Source organism: Meleagris gallopavo, chromosome 21 (genome assembly GCF_000146605.3).
Source record: "Meleagris gallopavo isolate NT-WF06-2002-E0010 breed Aviagen turkey brand Nicholas breeding stock chromosome 21, Turkey_5.1, whole genome shotgun sequence".
NCBI lineage: Eukaryota > Metazoa > Chordata > Aves > Galliformes > Phasianidae > Meleagris > Meleagris gallopavo.
Window position 1 is genome coordinate 2617988 of NC_015031.2, and position 16280 is coordinate 2634267.

General features: G+C 39.7%; 1 protein-coding gene across 1 annotated transcript; it reads left to right on the plus strand.

Annotated features, from left to right (window-relative positions):
- Nucleotides 1-1275: 1275 nt before the first annotated feature.
- On the plus strand, nt 1276-14360 carry UBE2G1 (ubiquitin conjugating enzyme E2 G1). The gene is made up of 6 exons (XM_010721907.2): nt 1276-1280; nt 3097-3237; nt 5893-5990; nt 7036-7214; nt 10927-11050; nt 13122-14360. Exons 1-5 carry the CDS (start codon nt 1276-1278, stop codon nt 11011-11013), a joined length of 510 nt encoding a protein of 169 aa, XP_010720209.1. The 3' UTR covers nt 11014-11050; nt 13122-14360.
- The last annotated feature ends 1920 nt before the right edge of the window (nt 14361-16280 follow it).

Here is a 16280-nt window from a genome sequence, read left to right on the forward strand (position 1 = left end):
ACATCCCAGTGCAGAACTTCCCTGAGCTTTCCTTTTCTGTCTGCCAACTCTCTGTTAGTTGGGTGTTCAGTTCAGCGTAAAACGAGCTCTTCCATCCAGATTATCTGTGGCATTGTGATAATTCAATACATATCTTGCAAAGAAGATGCTGGAGCTCATATCCACTGTTGTATCTCAAGTGTAAGTATATGTGCAAGCAGTAACCACCTAAACTGCTTCAGTATTGCTCCAGTAGAAAGAAAACAGGACTTCTTACAAGCAGAGACTGATGCCACATCAACAAAAGAATCAAAATGTGCTTTGTAGGTGACATCCACTGAGCAGAGTTTACTTACTGCACCCTTATTGCAGCAGCTAAAGGTGACTGCAATGCCTGTCCCTTCTGCACTGCTCACAGGCTCTGGGTGTAGTGAGAAGGAAGATTGGATGCCAAGATCTCTTGCAATAATAGTGCTGCAAAATCTTAGGTATAGATGTGAGTCAGTGCAAGAGCTGGCTTTTATTGGGATCAGGTATGTGGAAAAAAATGCTTTAAAGGACATGAGAGCTTTTTTTAAAGCTGTCATCTGAAGGCAGAGACAGATGTAAAAAGAAATGGAAGGAGCACAGATCTAGAAATAGAAGGAAAGATGTGGCTGCTGGGCTGCAGAACGGTGTGGTGTTCTGAATGCTTTGGGGCTTTGCAGAGGACCTGCAACAAGGGCAGTCAGAGGTAGGCAGCATTTTCCAGTGTTAATTTCTGATAGGTTTGTTTTGTCTTATCACAGAGATGAGATAACTAACAGCTAATAAGGAAGCTAAGTGTCAGCAGCTCGAGTTTGAGCAGTTTACACTGAGCTTGAACAAACTGATTTTTTTGTTCCCCTAAGGAAATGCAGGAATGAGGGAACTTGTTTGAAAGTAAACCTTCAAAACTTGAGAGTTTTAGGATGCAGCGCTCAAAAATATTTGCTCTCTCCTTACTGAATTCTGTAGTCATGCTGAATACTTCTCTGTATTAAGTACTAGTCACAGTGAATGACTTGAATGTCCTGAACAGAAGCATTCAGATTTAAAAAAAAAGTAAAATTTTACATGAGCAGTTGAAAATTTTTAATGAAATCCAGTGTGGAAAAAGCAGATTATATTCATATACTAATGCCAAGGAACTTGAACATGTGAGGCTGAAGGGATGGCTGTGGTAGGGAGGCAGTGAGGGACCAGCAAAGCGCAGTGTTAGCAGAGGAGGGATGGGACCAGCTCAGTAGCTCTTCCTGCAGCAGCTGCTGTCACTTGATGCGGTATGTGTATTCTCTTGTCCCTCTTACCTCAGTTTGACTTAAATTGTTACTCAGGCTCATGCAGTTGTCTCCACAAACCCTCTTGGATATCAGAGTGAGGACTGGCCTGCTTAGCAGAGGTGTGGATGTGCTGTAGGTTTTGGCTTTGAAAGGTGCATCTTTGTTAGATAGCTGTGATATTACCTTTTTGCTTTAGGTACTGTCTTATGTAGATACAGTTTAGTTCAACACCTACATCTGTTCTCTCTGTTCTGCCACTCACAGTGAGTGTTTGACTTCATCTGTTGACTGAACCACGCTGGGTAGCTTCTAAGAAAAGCCCTTCCAACTTGCTGCCAAGAAGTGAAACGTTTCTTGGGATTTCAGCATTGAATCATCTCCATGGATAAATTTGACTCTGAATTAGCAATGGCTGAATGAAGTCATTCTATCTACCTCTTTGGGATTGTGATTCTTTGTGTGAGCTGAGCACTCTTAATATTTGGACTTAAACTCACCTGCATAAGGCTTGATTTCTTTGCTTTAGTTTATTTTTAACTATGCTTCCAGTAGTTTAATTGGCAGACACTGAATGAAGCATTGCAGGCAGATTGGTTTGGACTTAATGGTAGCCTTCCTTCCATAGTGGTATTAAGTTCTTACTTCAGGTTCTTCTGCAAGTGTGTGAGGACATTATAACTGCATAAACTCAAGTTTGTGATGACAAGGAATTGGCACAAAACAGAGCTGTTGTTGTTGGACCTCCACAAAAGGAATACATAGACTGACTGTGGAAGGGTACAGTGACATCTTTAAATAACAAGGGCTGTATGATGGCTGGCAGGATTTAAAATGAATGCAATAGCTCCTGTGAAACAAAATAAATCCTGATCTTCTCCCCTCCCCTTCTCCAAAGTACCGAAGATTGATCACAAATTTGTGCTGTCTGGAGGACTGGATCAAGAATTGCTATTCATATAATATGACATTTAAAATTGGTCTTTAACTTGAAGTAATCAGTTAAAAGAGATTCTTTTTCTCCACCCCAGCTTCACTTTCAGGGAGAACTTCTTTGAGAGATTCATTCCCAGATACTGTACTTCTTTTTTTTCTGAAGCAAACAGAGAGCAGTTATTGTGGTCTGTATCCAGGCTCAATTTCTGCATAGCTATTTCCAGATAAACTTCCTATCTGGCAGTGGCTATATGGGGTCGCCTATAAACCTTAAAACCTGTTTTGCTTATCATTATTGGATGAAAATGTAGAACAAACAAATGAAAAATGAAACAGCCCATCTAGGCTCCCTTCATGTGACTTTACATGTTTTAGAATTTAGTAAACCATTATCTCCAAAATGCCCTGGGCATGTCTGTGTTCTGTTAAAGAGCCTGAAAAGGATCATTTAAGGGAAGTAGGATGTTAGTTTTAAATAAAAAAGATGGTGTGACTTTTCTTCTCATGCTAACGCTTTCCTAGAGCTAAAAATACACTTGAGTTTAATCCAACTCCTCAGGGTTCTTGCGAAGCAATGTGATTCTTTCACTAGTAGGAAACGTGTGGAATCCTTGATTTGCATGTGTACCTGTTGCTGGATGCATAGGAGAGCATGTCAAAAGGTTCTGAGTTTTATTCTGACCCTTCTGCTCAGAATGTGCTCAGCAGACAGTCAGACTGTGGGTCTCCACTCAGACAGTGTGCAGCTGTGTGCGGTAGGAAGCTGATGATGCTCATCCAGAGCTGAAGTCCATCAGCAGACACCAAACCACTGTGTTTGGTCAGCTTTTGGGTTTTGGTCACCTACAGATACATGAATAAAACCAGCGAACAAATGCTAAAGACATCTGAAGTTACCCTTAAATTCTTTTTTCTACACAGAGCTCAACAAAAATCCAGTGGAAGGCTTTTCAGCGGGCTTAATAGATGACAATGATCTTTATCGATGGGAAGTCCTTATTATTGGTCCTCCAGATACACTATAGTAAGTACTGCTACTTGTTTAGAAACTTAAGTATAACTCATTTACTGGTTCCAACTTAGTCTAAGTGAGTAGAGAACCTAGGTCTTTAAGTTAGGTAATGCTGTTCTGTTGCTAGTAAAGTATTTGTAAATTGAGTTTGCTGTGAAGTTGTCAACTGCTTTGATCCCTTGGGAAGTTACAGTACTGATCCCTTTGTGCACTAGTATGGAAAGGAAAAGAGTAGACTATACCTAGAGGCAGCTTGTTTTCTGTACATTGAAGTAAGTCAGGTGTAATCTACTATTACTCTAGCTTAGCTGATAGTACTACTTTAAACCATTCCAACTTCATGCTGGCCATTGCATGAAAATAATTACAGAGATGTAGCTGAGGCTAATTCCATGATCTGCTCAGTTTCTCCCAATTATCTCAATTTGAAATAGATCAGCCCTTATATTGCTTGCTGCTGAAGAACTTCCCAGTGTGACCTGGGGTACTTTAATGTTGATCAAACTTGCATTGTAGGTCAGCCTTATACAGTAGGATTAAAAAAAATTGAATCTTTACTCTTGTTCCTAAGGACTGGATTCTTTAATTGGCATTTGCACATAGAACTGTGTAGTTCACACAGTAACTTCTTTTCCTGGACTTTGAAGTTTGCTGTGTTTGTGCAGCTATATATGTACATATATCTGAAGCAGTCTCCCACGTGTAATGTGGGAGCTTCTTAAATAAAATAAAAAACAAATCTAGAGCTCTGGCTAATTGAGAGAATAACTTCTACAGGGATTCTATATGATCTTTTCCTCTAGCTCCCAGGAGAAAGTGCTGCGCTCAGAAGAGGTCAGCTTAAAGTGTAGCTATTAAGGATGAACTCTGTTCTTTATTAAGCTGTTCCAGTGGTAAATTACTGGTACAGAAAGCCTTCTAGTAGCATTAATTTGAGGTCAGTTTTAGTTCCAGCATCAAATTGTCGTATACCTTTGTCTGAAGGCGTCTGAGTAAGTAGTTGAGTGCAATGATCAAACTGATTTGGCTTCTCAAGCTCACTACGTGGTGACTCTCAAGCCTTGCACTACACTAATTTTCCAACTTCTGCTGACCTCTTCTGAACAGCCTTGTAGTGTCTGTTGTATTCTCGTGGCTTTATGAATGCTCGCAAAGGCAGTGTTTTCAATTGACCATTTCCTTATGCTAAACATTGCAGTAGCATCTTTCCCACTTCATTAAGGTGCTGAGCTTGTTTTGAGGCTTGTTAGATAGCAATCTCTTCTGCTTATGTCCTTAGTCTCTTTTTTAAATGTAAAATCAGGCAAATTAGACTTTGGACTCAGTGCATGATGCTGTTGATAGACACCCCCTTATCAGGAGTATTGCTAAAAATGATACTGATTTCCCTTTGACACTTGTCTTTATTAACTGATACACTGCAAAACAGTTAAAGAGCTTTATTTAAATACCATTGATGAAGGGCAGTTTGGTATAATGTACAATCTAGTAAATCTATTATTTGCTTTCCTAAAAAAGGAAAGAAGAACTTTTCTGCTATGGAAAAAACAACTTAGTTTGGGGCACAAATAGCTGATGGTGTTTCTGAAATCCTTACTCTTAATAGGTAGAAGAGTTCTTTAGAATTTGCTGGGATTTCTGAAGGTTTCTGAAAACAAATGCTGTGGTTTCTCCCCCTTCCCCCCAGCTCTCTTCTAAGAGTCAAGTCACTTAGATGTAGTAGTTTTCTGATTTCTGCTTTTTTTTATTTTTCTCAGTAGCCTATGGGCTCTGTGTACTGACTGCTCCACTACAGATGGCGGAAAAAATTAATGTGCAGAACAGCTTTGTCCTTACTACACCCATTCTCATCTGAGTGTTACTGAGGAGCAGCTTTATACCAAATGTCTCATGCCATCTCCTTTGGAGGTTATGTTCCAGTTTTTGTAACCTCTGCCTTTACAACTTCAACAAACTTCAGTTACAAGAATTAACTGGGCAAATGTGATGGAACTTACATTAGCTAAGTATTCCATCTGTAAGGCTTTCCTACAAGCCTTCACATTTCTTAGAAGGAAGTGTTTGAATATTGAAACCTAGTTATCTAAATAACTTCAGTTAAATGTGGACCTGACTGTATGCAGCTTCACATAAAAACTGGATGTCTCTTGCTTGTTCTCCAGTTTAGTGTGCAACTGTAATGCAGAGCACTTTGAGTCCATCAAGCTGAGAGTTGTAGAGACCTTACTAGGGGTCTCCTCCAAAAGTAATGCTGTAACCATGAAGTTTACTGTAACTTCTCACTGGGATTCACTATGACAGCTGACACTGTGAGATTAGGACAGGGGTGTCTAAAGGAGGAATATAAACAGGTATCTGTGGGCAGTATTTGAGACGGAGATGCTGGCAATATTTCTGTCAACAAATGTACTGGGAAGAAAAATAAGCTTGTGAATTCCTTGTCACTTATTTTCTTGCTCTGAGATGTAGTGTTGGGGTCCTGGCAATATTTTGTGGTGGGATTGTAGTCTAGGATCTCCTTGCATTGCATGTGGAAGTGTTGGTACTGTTAGTTAGCAACACATTAAGCTGCATGAGGGGTAAGCTAAGACCTTTTGGTGCATCAATAAGTTCTGACTTTAGCTAAAATTTACAAGGAAATCTACTAAGATATTTTTGATTCCCCAGTGAAGGTGGTGTTTTCAAGGCTCATCTGACTTTTCCAAAAGACTACCCACTGAGGCCACCAAAAATGAAGTTCATCACAGAGATCTGGCATCCAAATGGTAAGAGATCAGAGTTGTAACTTCTTTTTGTAATTAAGAACTAAAATGTGAGGGAGATGAGTAAATGCTGCTCATGCTAGAAGTACAAAAACATGCATTTACTTTGCTATCTTCCCCTCAGAAAGAAATATAATTAACCATGGCAGAGTTTCTATTAATGCTGCTTTGAGAGAATGCTCCTAGAGTATATTTCACTAGTTTTGGTAACTTGGTCAGGGACTTTCTTATTTTTAAATGTGAAGTTCTGGTCTGAGGATGAACTTCTAGGTTGCTCAACACAGAAGACCCGTGGTTGTTCCCTTCCAGTGATGCGTGAAAGGAAGTCACAGCATCTTTTAGTCATAGTCATGGAATCATAGAATTGTTTGGGTTGAGAGGGACCTCAAGGATCATCAAATGCCAACCCCCCTGCTAAAGATGGCAACTCCTAAGGTTTCAGTTTTCCTAGTCTACTGGACATAGAGGGGAAGGTGGAGTAAACTGGAGGAGGGTTTTCACTGGAGTGTTCTTTAGGTTCTCAAATCATTAATGAAGCTGTAGATACTGAAATTGGGAAGAGCCCTGTACAGTGCCATCTCATAAGGGAGTGAGAATGTTTTGGTGCTGTATCTGTTTCAGCTCTGGACATAACAGTACTTGCCAGATAGTTTCTGACTCCAGAAACTGAAGTAACATGGCAATATACTGCAATAGTATCCAACTGATGCTTTTGATTTGGAAGAAGTCTCCCTCTGATGCATTAAACTGGACAGAAATAAACTTCAATGGAAGCCTGGTTAAGTACTTCTTAAAGTTGCAGCCTGGTGTTAAAATTAAGCTCTTCTGACCTATGTACTGCCCCCTCCATCAGGTGTTTAGGAATAATAAGACTTCACCAAGCATTATTTCTTACAGATCAAGTTCTGTGACACTTAATTACTGTCTTTAATGAAGTTTTCACCAACGTGTTTTCAGACTAGCTGCAATGAAGGTTAACAATACCATCAGTATCCTGAAGAAATGCCAGCATGCTCATTACTGAAACATGCCTTGTTCTATTTTGTAGTTGACAAGAATGGTGATGTCTGCATTTCCATTCTTCACGAGCCTGGAGAAGACAAATATGGCTATGAAAAGCCTGAGGAACGCTGGCTTCCCATTCACACAGTGGAAACTATTATGATTAGTGTAATTTCTATGCTGGCAGATCCCAATGGTGATTCTCCTGCTAATGTTGATGCAGCGGTAAGACTTTAATCTTTTTTTTTGTCTGTAAATTGTCTATAGTTTAGAAACCTAAACTTTACAGAACTTTCCAGTTTGACAAACAGTGCAATAATTTTTTTGAACTAACTTTGTGTAACATGAGCTGAGGCTAACTTCTCCCTGGGAATAACAGTTGTTATAAAAATGATTTCTAGTTAGCTCTGGAAAATCTCTTGCAGCATGCAAAGGAGAGATGCTGTCAAGCTTCATAGGCAGTATTTTTTCTTTTTCCTATTCAATTGTGCAGTTATTTGTAGCAAATAAACCAATGTACTGAAGTAGGAAGATAGTAGTAAGATAAACCCTAGTATTTGTCTCAGAAGCTGGCTGTGTAACACCATGTGGATATATATGTGTAACAGTTGGAACCATTGTGAAGTTTAGCTGCAGAAATTGATGTATTCCAGAAGCTCTTTTCATGTTATTTATATAAATTAGCAAAATTTGTTTTAAACCTGCTAGCAGTATACGTAACTTCCTTTGAATGGAAAGAGAAAACTTAATGGAGTACTTCATCATAACTATGTTGTGACCTTTTGCATTCACTTTAAAACTGTCTTACTTGAACACAGATTAAAGCAGTTGAGTAGATTGGTCTGTGCAGTTCTGCCTAGAGAACGTACCTGAAAGCTTCACTGAGTGTCTGGCCTTTAAGTTGGTGAAAGTATTGTCCTAGGCTTGAATACCTGGCTAAGGAGTGAGGGAGAATAGTGTGTAGTCAAAGACTCTGAATCTGTAGTGAGGCTTCTTTTGTGTTTGGATGTGTTTTATGCAGCAAACATAGTGTTTCTGGAGCATGGCCTATGCTACATGGGTGTGTAAACACAGCTATCAGTTCTTTAGAAGAGCTGCTTTTCTAGCAGAACAGCAATTAGTCTAATAACTATTTGTGGTGGGGAGGGAAGAGTCCTCAGCTCTGGTGGGGAGTGGGAGAGAACAGACTTGAGGCCCCATTCATCTGAGATATTCAAAGCAAAGTACGTTAGCATTATTCTTGCATTGCAATTCAGCAATGACTGATACATGTGATACATGTGAGTGTGGTTACAAAAGAGAAGTTCCAAGTATAACTGGGAGAGTAAGGAAAAGGGGGGATGGCAATTGGAAGAGGCAAGTGTCTGTATTTTAGAGGTATGTTAACGTCTGTCAAGTTAGCTGTGTCTTCCTCAAGTGGGAGGAGTTTAGCTTCCAGAAGTCTTTGATCTGCTCTGCTGCATTTCCATGAGTGGTTGAGCTGTGCTGAAAAATCCATATGGGGAAGAGTCTTGTGAATCAAACTTAACGGGGTAAGAAAAACAAATGCAGTTGTAGCACGGAATTTACTCACGTAAAATTGTTTTAAATGTTGGTGCTCTCCTTCTTGTGTCACATTACTGGTAGAAACAAGTACCCAGGACAAGTGGATGTTTTCTGCTGGCAAACTTGAGAGCACTGGCAGGAGCAAGTTATTAATGAAATGCTGAAAGTACAATGGGAATTCCTCAGTTAAACTCGTATGCTTGAATGTAGCTGACCTAACACAGGAGAAAGCTTCTACTTCTAACTATGCTTATCATTCCTTAGAATTGTGTTTTGTGGGGGTTTTTTCCAATATTTTGGTGTTCTACCCTAACGTCTACCAACTGCTTTTGGAGCAACTTTGCTTCTTTCCTGCAACTGTTAAATACAAAACTGCATTTGTTTACCTACTGGTAAGTCAATCCCTGAACTGTAGGGTAAGGGATGGAAATGTCTTTAAAGGAATGCAGCTTTCTCTATCCCAGCCTGAAAGTGCAAAAACTTAAAAATCCATCTCAGACTGTGGAGACAGCACTGAGTGTAACTGATGTAGCCTTTGGATGCTATCAACTGTTTTTCTGACTGCAGTACCAGATATTGCCAAGTAACTTTCTACCTTAATGTGTGTTACTTGAGCATCTTAACATCTCCTGGTCTGTAGAGTGCATCCTCTTCATGGCAACCAGAGCATCCTCATCACAGTAAGAAGGAATCAGCAGCCCATGCTCTGTTCTGAGCTACTCATCAAGGAGTCTTCTATTTAAGTTACGTTCCTACTTAGTTTACTGCAGCAGAAGCATTTGGCAGTTAGTGAAAGATACTTTGTTCTCATTAATTGGGTTTTCATTTCCTAGATGCACTTAATCTTAAGTGTTCACAGGCAGATCATAGCTGTACAGGAGCAGGGGAAGTAGCTGCTTCCTGGAAAACTGAAGAACGTGTGCTGGAGTGCTGTTTCTTTCAGTGGGGACAAGTGAGGGACAGTAGCCTGGGTAGGTGCTGCGAGAAGCAAATGGAACTACTTTGTAAACTAAAATAAGAGTTTTGGAGAGATTGCTGTGAAATTGGGAATGTCACTTACTGTTCAGTTCTGAACACTTGCTTCATAGCACTACAAATATAATAAGGAGGAAGAACCAAAATGCTAAGAGTCTGAAGCTAGGAGGGCACACTAATTCAAAGCTTTTTGCCTTAGTCCCTTCCTCCCCTCAGCTTGTGTAAGTTGTCTTTCCTCCACTGTAGGAACCAAATGCTTCAATATTAATTTCTGAAAAAGGAGAACAAACAAATTAGTAACCTTGTTTGTGCTTCCATTAGAAAGATCAGACATGCTGCTCCTTCCTAGATGCTGACAGGTTCAGTGAGCTGGGAGGTGGTGGTGGATGTTGGGATGTGTATCAATTATCCCAATTCTCTCACTCGTGCTATGATCTGTGCAGGAGGTGGAGAGGTGTTGCCTGATAGAGTGGCTACCTCAAAAGAAAGCGTGACTCTTTTTCATATTTTCTAATTCCCTTCATCCCCTTAAGAATGCTGCTTATATCAAAAGCTAAGACAGAAGGAACCCTCTATTTCATTAAATATTTTACTGCTACTTCCTTGCTGAATCATAAGGCAGTGTCAGCCTTAGACCTGCTGTGTGCTGCTCCTATGCCATCCTCTGTTTCACAAAGCTGGCATGAAAGTTTTAAGTGACGTTACTCTTTCCTGTGTGTTTTAGTGGTACTGTGGTCATGTATATACCTGGGTTCAGACTTCCCCTTTGCTTACCTTCGTGTCCATCTTTATCTTTGTTCTTCATCTGAAACCAATATGTGTCAAGAGACCTTCCCTGTAGATCTGCTGAGTGTTCTGTTATGGTCTTCCTCATGGAGATGATGGCATGCAGCCATATCTAACTAGGATGTTTTTCTTTCTGAACACACTGCTGTGCCTCTTCTGAAGACTGTATTTCTGTCCTTGAGAGAGTTGATACTGTCCTTTAAAAATGTTAGAATAACTACTGGCTCTACAGTAGCTGTGTGCCTTTGTTCATCGCTGCAGTTCAAGCCAGTTTCTGTAACGACTAACAATAGCTTGTGGTCTGCAGTTTGCTTCTGCTTGTCAGGCTGGTGTAAATGGATTTCAGCCCAGGCACTGTAAAACCTAGTAGCTACCAGGTTAGTCTTGGAGAATGCTAAAAAGCCAAGAAGAGAAGGCGAAGTCTTGCAAGCAGTTTGTATTAGAAACAAAGGGTGAGCTTCCAAACTCTGTTTAACCAGTCACTGGTATTTAGTGAGTAACTCAATGAGCCTAAACAAATGTAGGTGTTGACTAGATGGCAAACGTCTGAAAATGTAAAACACCAAGATTCTTCCTAGAACTTGTACATTGCTGTAGCATTGACATCTGAAAGCTGTCTATTCAATTACAGAAAGAATGGAGAGAAGACAGAAATGGAGAATTTAAAAGAAAAGTTGCCCGCTGTGTAAGAAAAAGCCAAGAAACTGCTTTTGAGTGACACTTATTCAGCAGCTAGTAGCTTCACTTTTTTCAGGGTAAGTATCCTTCTAAAGAAAAGTTAGTTGCCTGAGCTGAGGGTTTTCTGCCTACGTGTTGCTGAGCTCGCTTTTCCTCAGAAAGCAAAATACTTTTTTCAGCTGCTTGATCTTACAGGAGTTCTTTGGCTGCATGCAATACCAAAGCCTGCGTGGTTAAAGGAATGCTTAAAAAACTTCCTCATGCAGTAACAGCTGCTTCTACCAGGATTGGGGACCTTCTTATTTCTCTTCTATTTATACCATTCAGAAGTTGAAATTCTCTTTTGGCAGTATTCATCCTGCTTCACCAACAAAGCTTAGGAATTACTGGAGTTGTAATTGAAAGGAATACTCCTTTCTTCACATTCATTATTGCAAAGAGCAGTTTTTTGACTCTTAAAAGCATCCTGTCTTGCTGTCTTGAGTTCATACACATACAGCATTTCTCTTGCAAGTATTGGTGGCATGTTGCTTGTAGATCTTAACTAAGTTTTCACTGCAATCAACAACCATTCAGATAAGATTGCTTCTGGTATGATGGGAGTTCTTGTAATAGAAAGTACACTAGTAGTGTATCAGGATGAAGTTGAGATATTACTTGTAGATTTTATCAAGAAAAGTGATATTTTCTTTGTCAGCCCCAAAACAGCTTTTTCACTGAGGGTGGTTTAGAAATAGCATCAGAAGGACAGCTAGATTGTTTGAAAATTGAACTGTAGCACAGCTTTGGTAAGTTTTGACCTCAGAGTAGATGATGTGATATATTTACACTTTGTCACCCTGATGATACGAATTTCATTTCAGATGCATACTCTAATTTGAGCTACCTGCTCTTCAGTGGATTTCAACAATAAGGTCTTGTAGGAAGCTCAGAATTAAAATATGGCTTTTAAGTACACAGCCTTTGGTTACTTTAATCTTTAGGTGCCAAGAAAAAAGCTTCAGGCTAATAATCTCTCTTGATTTTCTGAAGCAAAATTGAAATTTATGTTGACGCTCCCATTTCTTAATGCTTGGTTTGGCAAATAAACTTAACCTGTTTTGCTAGAGAAGCTCAAAGCATACATATTGTTGGCTTCAGCACACAAAGCTTACGGAGGAAAAATATGGTGCTAAATGTTGTTCAAAAGAGTTGTACTGTCTGAATAACTAGAACAGCTTAACAAACTCTAGTTATGGTTTTTCTTCACTAAGGTTGCATGGGAGATGCTTGCTTTCTTACATCCTTGGCGGAGTTCCTTTTGAGGGGCTGAGGCTCTGTGACAAACTAGGACTGCAGTGTCTCTAATCTGAATAAATGCTTTGATTGAGCTGAACTTTCCTAGAAAGGGCAAGTGTGAGAAGTGCTAATACTTGGAAAAGACTAGGTGAGGGAACCAGATGGCTTCTGCAACTGTCCTATAGCTTTATGGTGTAATAGTTTTTAATGTAACTGACAGTACTTCATCCTTAGAGAAAAGGCATAACTAAATGTCCTTAGTTAACCTTTGCTGCTGCCATATTAAACTTGGCCATAGTGCAACAGTGACAAATGTTAAGTAATTGATTGTATTGCTTTTCTGGAAGGCAGGAGTTGTTGTTTTTTTTTTTCTTTCTAAATTCTGGTGACTTCACCACTCATTGCTTGGGAATTGGTTAAGAAGTGGCCATGTGGCTGCTTTCAAACAAGCACAATCTGGCTTGGTAGCTGTGGTGTTACTGCTTAATGAAGCATTGCTGTGCCATGTTGTACTGCAATTTTCTGTTGAAGCAGCATCCATCATTCATAAGAAGTGGTATAAAAAGTTTCAGTGATAAATCTATCAATATTTAAATATGTGAAAAATCAAACCTTTACACTGCACACTTGACAAGCAACACAAGTAACAGGAGGCTGAAAGTCTGATAGTTGGACTGAGATGCACCCTATGCTGAACGTAACTCAAGTCTTTCTCAGGTGATGACTTTGGATTTATGCATCTTCTCTATAGAGGTATGTAAAATTCTTGAACAAATAAGTATCTTCTGAGTTTTAAACACTATTTAATGCTTTTTTAAAATATTAAGGATCATGAGGGGTTTTGTTTTAATAATTGTGATTTCTTTATAGGTCTCCAATTGAGAAACATGGCACTGTTTTTTTCCTGCACTCTACCCACCTATTGCTGGACTTCTGTTGTTACAAGTTGGCAAATACTGGCTGGAACTGGGCTGCAATAAAACATGCCAGTTATCAATGCTGACAAGAGCCTAACAAGTGCCAACACAAGATGATTACGCATTTTGAAATCTAATGAACTGCTTTAACCTTCAGGAAGAATTGTAAAGATGTGTACATAGCACAACATGATCCGGATAATATATATACTGTTCATGTACATCCACAAATACACATTGTACCAAATAATGCTGTCTGTAGGTAGGAATAGAATCGTGTAAATTCTAAAGATTTTAGCAGGTTTTTTCCCTATTCATTGTTTCCTATCAGTTTGGAAAAAAAAAACAAACAACAAAACAACAAAAACAACCAACAACTTGTGAAGCATGTCAAACTAAAACCAATTAGGATTAAAGTCCTTTTTTCCCCCACTTTAATTTTCCTTTGACCCACTGAGGCTTAATTAAAATTTCTTGTTATTGAAGTTTAGTATCTTTTGTTTTGTGTTTTTTTTTTGTTTTTTTTTGTTTTTTTTGGAAATGTGCTCCCTTTTATTCCCTCATCAGAATTTAAAGTTTTCCTAATTAAACCCTGAAGGGATTTGCTATCTATTACTTGTGTCTTCTTTTATGATGACCTTTGTAGTCCCTAAGGTGCTTTTTTTTTTTTCCTTCTTACCACCCCCCCTTTTTTTTTAATAAAATAACCAATTGCACATGCTTCTTGAATTGGGTATAGCAATAAAACTGGCCATGGAGCACCCTTGAGCAGCCTGGGTTTTACCTTCCAAGGGACTTGAGCGCTTTTGTTCAGAAGTTGAGTTGACTAAGTTAGTCTAGTCCAAGATGGGGATAAGCTGCTTTCTATGGGTGACTTTTTTTTTCTGCCTTTTCCATTGCCTGTTTGTGGGGTGGGGTGTGTGAGGGAGATGTTTTTTCTCAAGGTTGAATTCAAGCATGCGCATCTGTAGGCTTTCAAATGACTAACTTCTGGGTTTGGTATCAGAACTAGTTTTTTCTTCTTATCCCTTTTCTCTCTTCTGTGGCCCTTCATATTCTTTGCCTTCTACTTCAGAGTTTTCCTCACCCAATGTACAAAGAAAATTGCGATGTATATTTTCATGTAATTTGATTTTTTGGAATTCTGTCACCTTCTGTAGTGAGTTCTTCCAAAATATAATTTTTTCCAATACTACCGTGTCAAACTTGCTGTTTTCAGTATCAAAACAGGAAGGGGAGCTGTAGTTGGATTGCAGCTTACCCTAGCATTTTCAGCAGACTTCTGATCGATTTGACATACTGTATTTATTCTTGAAATTAAAAAAAAAAAGCACACCTCTCTTCTGATTGGAACCATCTTTGGCTCCAGCTGGCCACCAGCAGAGCTGCCTCCTCTAGTTCAGCTGCAGGTGGAAGCTTTTAACAGCAGAGTAACCCACAAAAAGACAATTTTCTGGTGTTAAGAGTCATGTGAGTAAGCCTTCAATAGTAATCAGCTCGCTGGCTGGACTTCATTTCAGAATACTGTGCAACGAGTATACAAAAAGGTGTAATTGCAAGTTTCTTGAGGGGTGAGCTGGGGATGGGAGACGAAGGTGATTACCAGTTGCAAGCCCTTGAAATATAATAATACAAGTGAAGGTGCTACTTATTCCTACAGGTGTCCTAGGTGAACAAGATTTTTAATGTCCACATTGATATACTTGGTAACTCAGAAACCTTTAGTTATATTTGGTGTAACTGGATAGCCTCCTCATGGGAACAGACTTGTGCACTGTTTCAGTGCCTTTGGGATCCAGACAATAGCTGATATTGATTTCCTCTTGAAAGCTTGTCTGAAGTTGTTAGATGGGAAATCACTTGCCTGCTCTCTGGCTACCCTTTCTCATTTATCAAATAGTTGGGACTGCAGAATCCTGGTGCTGTGGTGCTGTTCTCTCCCTAAACAAAGAATTGGGAACGTTACTCTTCTGTTGAGTAGCGGAGGTCCTGCTGTCTGTTCTTCCTTCCCCTTTTCTGTAACATATCTTTGGAGCTGACATTGACACAAGATTTTTTTTTTTTTTTTTTAACTTGTAGCAAGCTTAACAGTGTTCTGTGCTTTGTCTTACTGAATGAAACATACGGTTCATGACGATGGGTCTGTAAACAAAACAGTTCATCACTTCCATTTTTCTTATTTGCTCTCTAGAAGAGCTGCTGGTTTGTTCCTTGCAGCGGAGGTGTTGGTCTTCAAACAGCTGCATGGAAGACCTGGTCACTCCACAAAGCTATTGGTTTGACTTTTTGTGAATTACTTGAATACAAGAGAACATTTGTTTGGCTTGCCTAGGATAGTTTGTAATTCCATGCAACGCAGAGATTTCAAAAGATGCAGGTGTTGCTGATGCTCAGTGAGGCAGGTAAGATTTTGATGCCAAGCATCCAGCTTGCAGAATGCTTTTGGCAGGCACAGAAGGAGCCTATTCAGTATTTCTGAGGTCACTGTTGGCTTTCTGTTTTTGTCCCATACATAATAGAACTCGATGATTTTTAATGTCCCTCCCATGCTGTGATTGAGGAGACCCTGCCATGATGCTGAATGATAGCACTAGCAATTTCTGACTGGCTTCAAGGTAAGAAAATGATTGAAGAGAGACAGCACGTACAAGCAGTACCAAAATACTTGTTGAACAATCAAATGAACTGTCATTTTAGAGCGTTTTCATGTGTTCCAAGATCTTGTGTGTAGTCTGGTTTATGTCATTTCCAAACAGCTGCAGGGGCTTAGCATTCAACTGTGGTGTGCAGGAGCACATGTTTGTCACTGAGCTGTGAGGGAGGAGATGGGGCACATTTCACAATGTTGCGTATAAAGACACGAATGGAGGCTCCCCATCTTGCTTCAGGAGGTGGAACGTGGTAGGAGGCAGGGCAACTTTTCAGAGGCCACCAAATGGTGAAGCGATGAAGAAATTACGTAATTGAAAACAATACTGTAGGTACTGTGTTAAAACATTTATGTGAAAACTGCTCTTTATAGCTAAATTGCTGCTGTGTCGGGCAAACGAAGTGCCCTGACCGGCAGGCCTGAGGCGGGGCGCAGCTCACTCCCTGCCTGAGGGCGGAGCCG

Bases quoted from the DNA above. Each gene is read 5' to 3' on its own strand.
- UBE2G1 (XM_010721907.2), top strand. The intron at 5,991-7,035 runs GTAAGAGATCAG...TCTATTTTGTAG, and splicing joins AGAGATCTGGCATCCAAATG to TTGACAAGAATGGTGATGTC. The intron at 7,215-10,926 runs GTAAGACTTTAA...ATTCAATTACAG, and splicing joins CTGCTAATGTTGATGCAGCG to AAAGAATGGAGAGAAGACAG.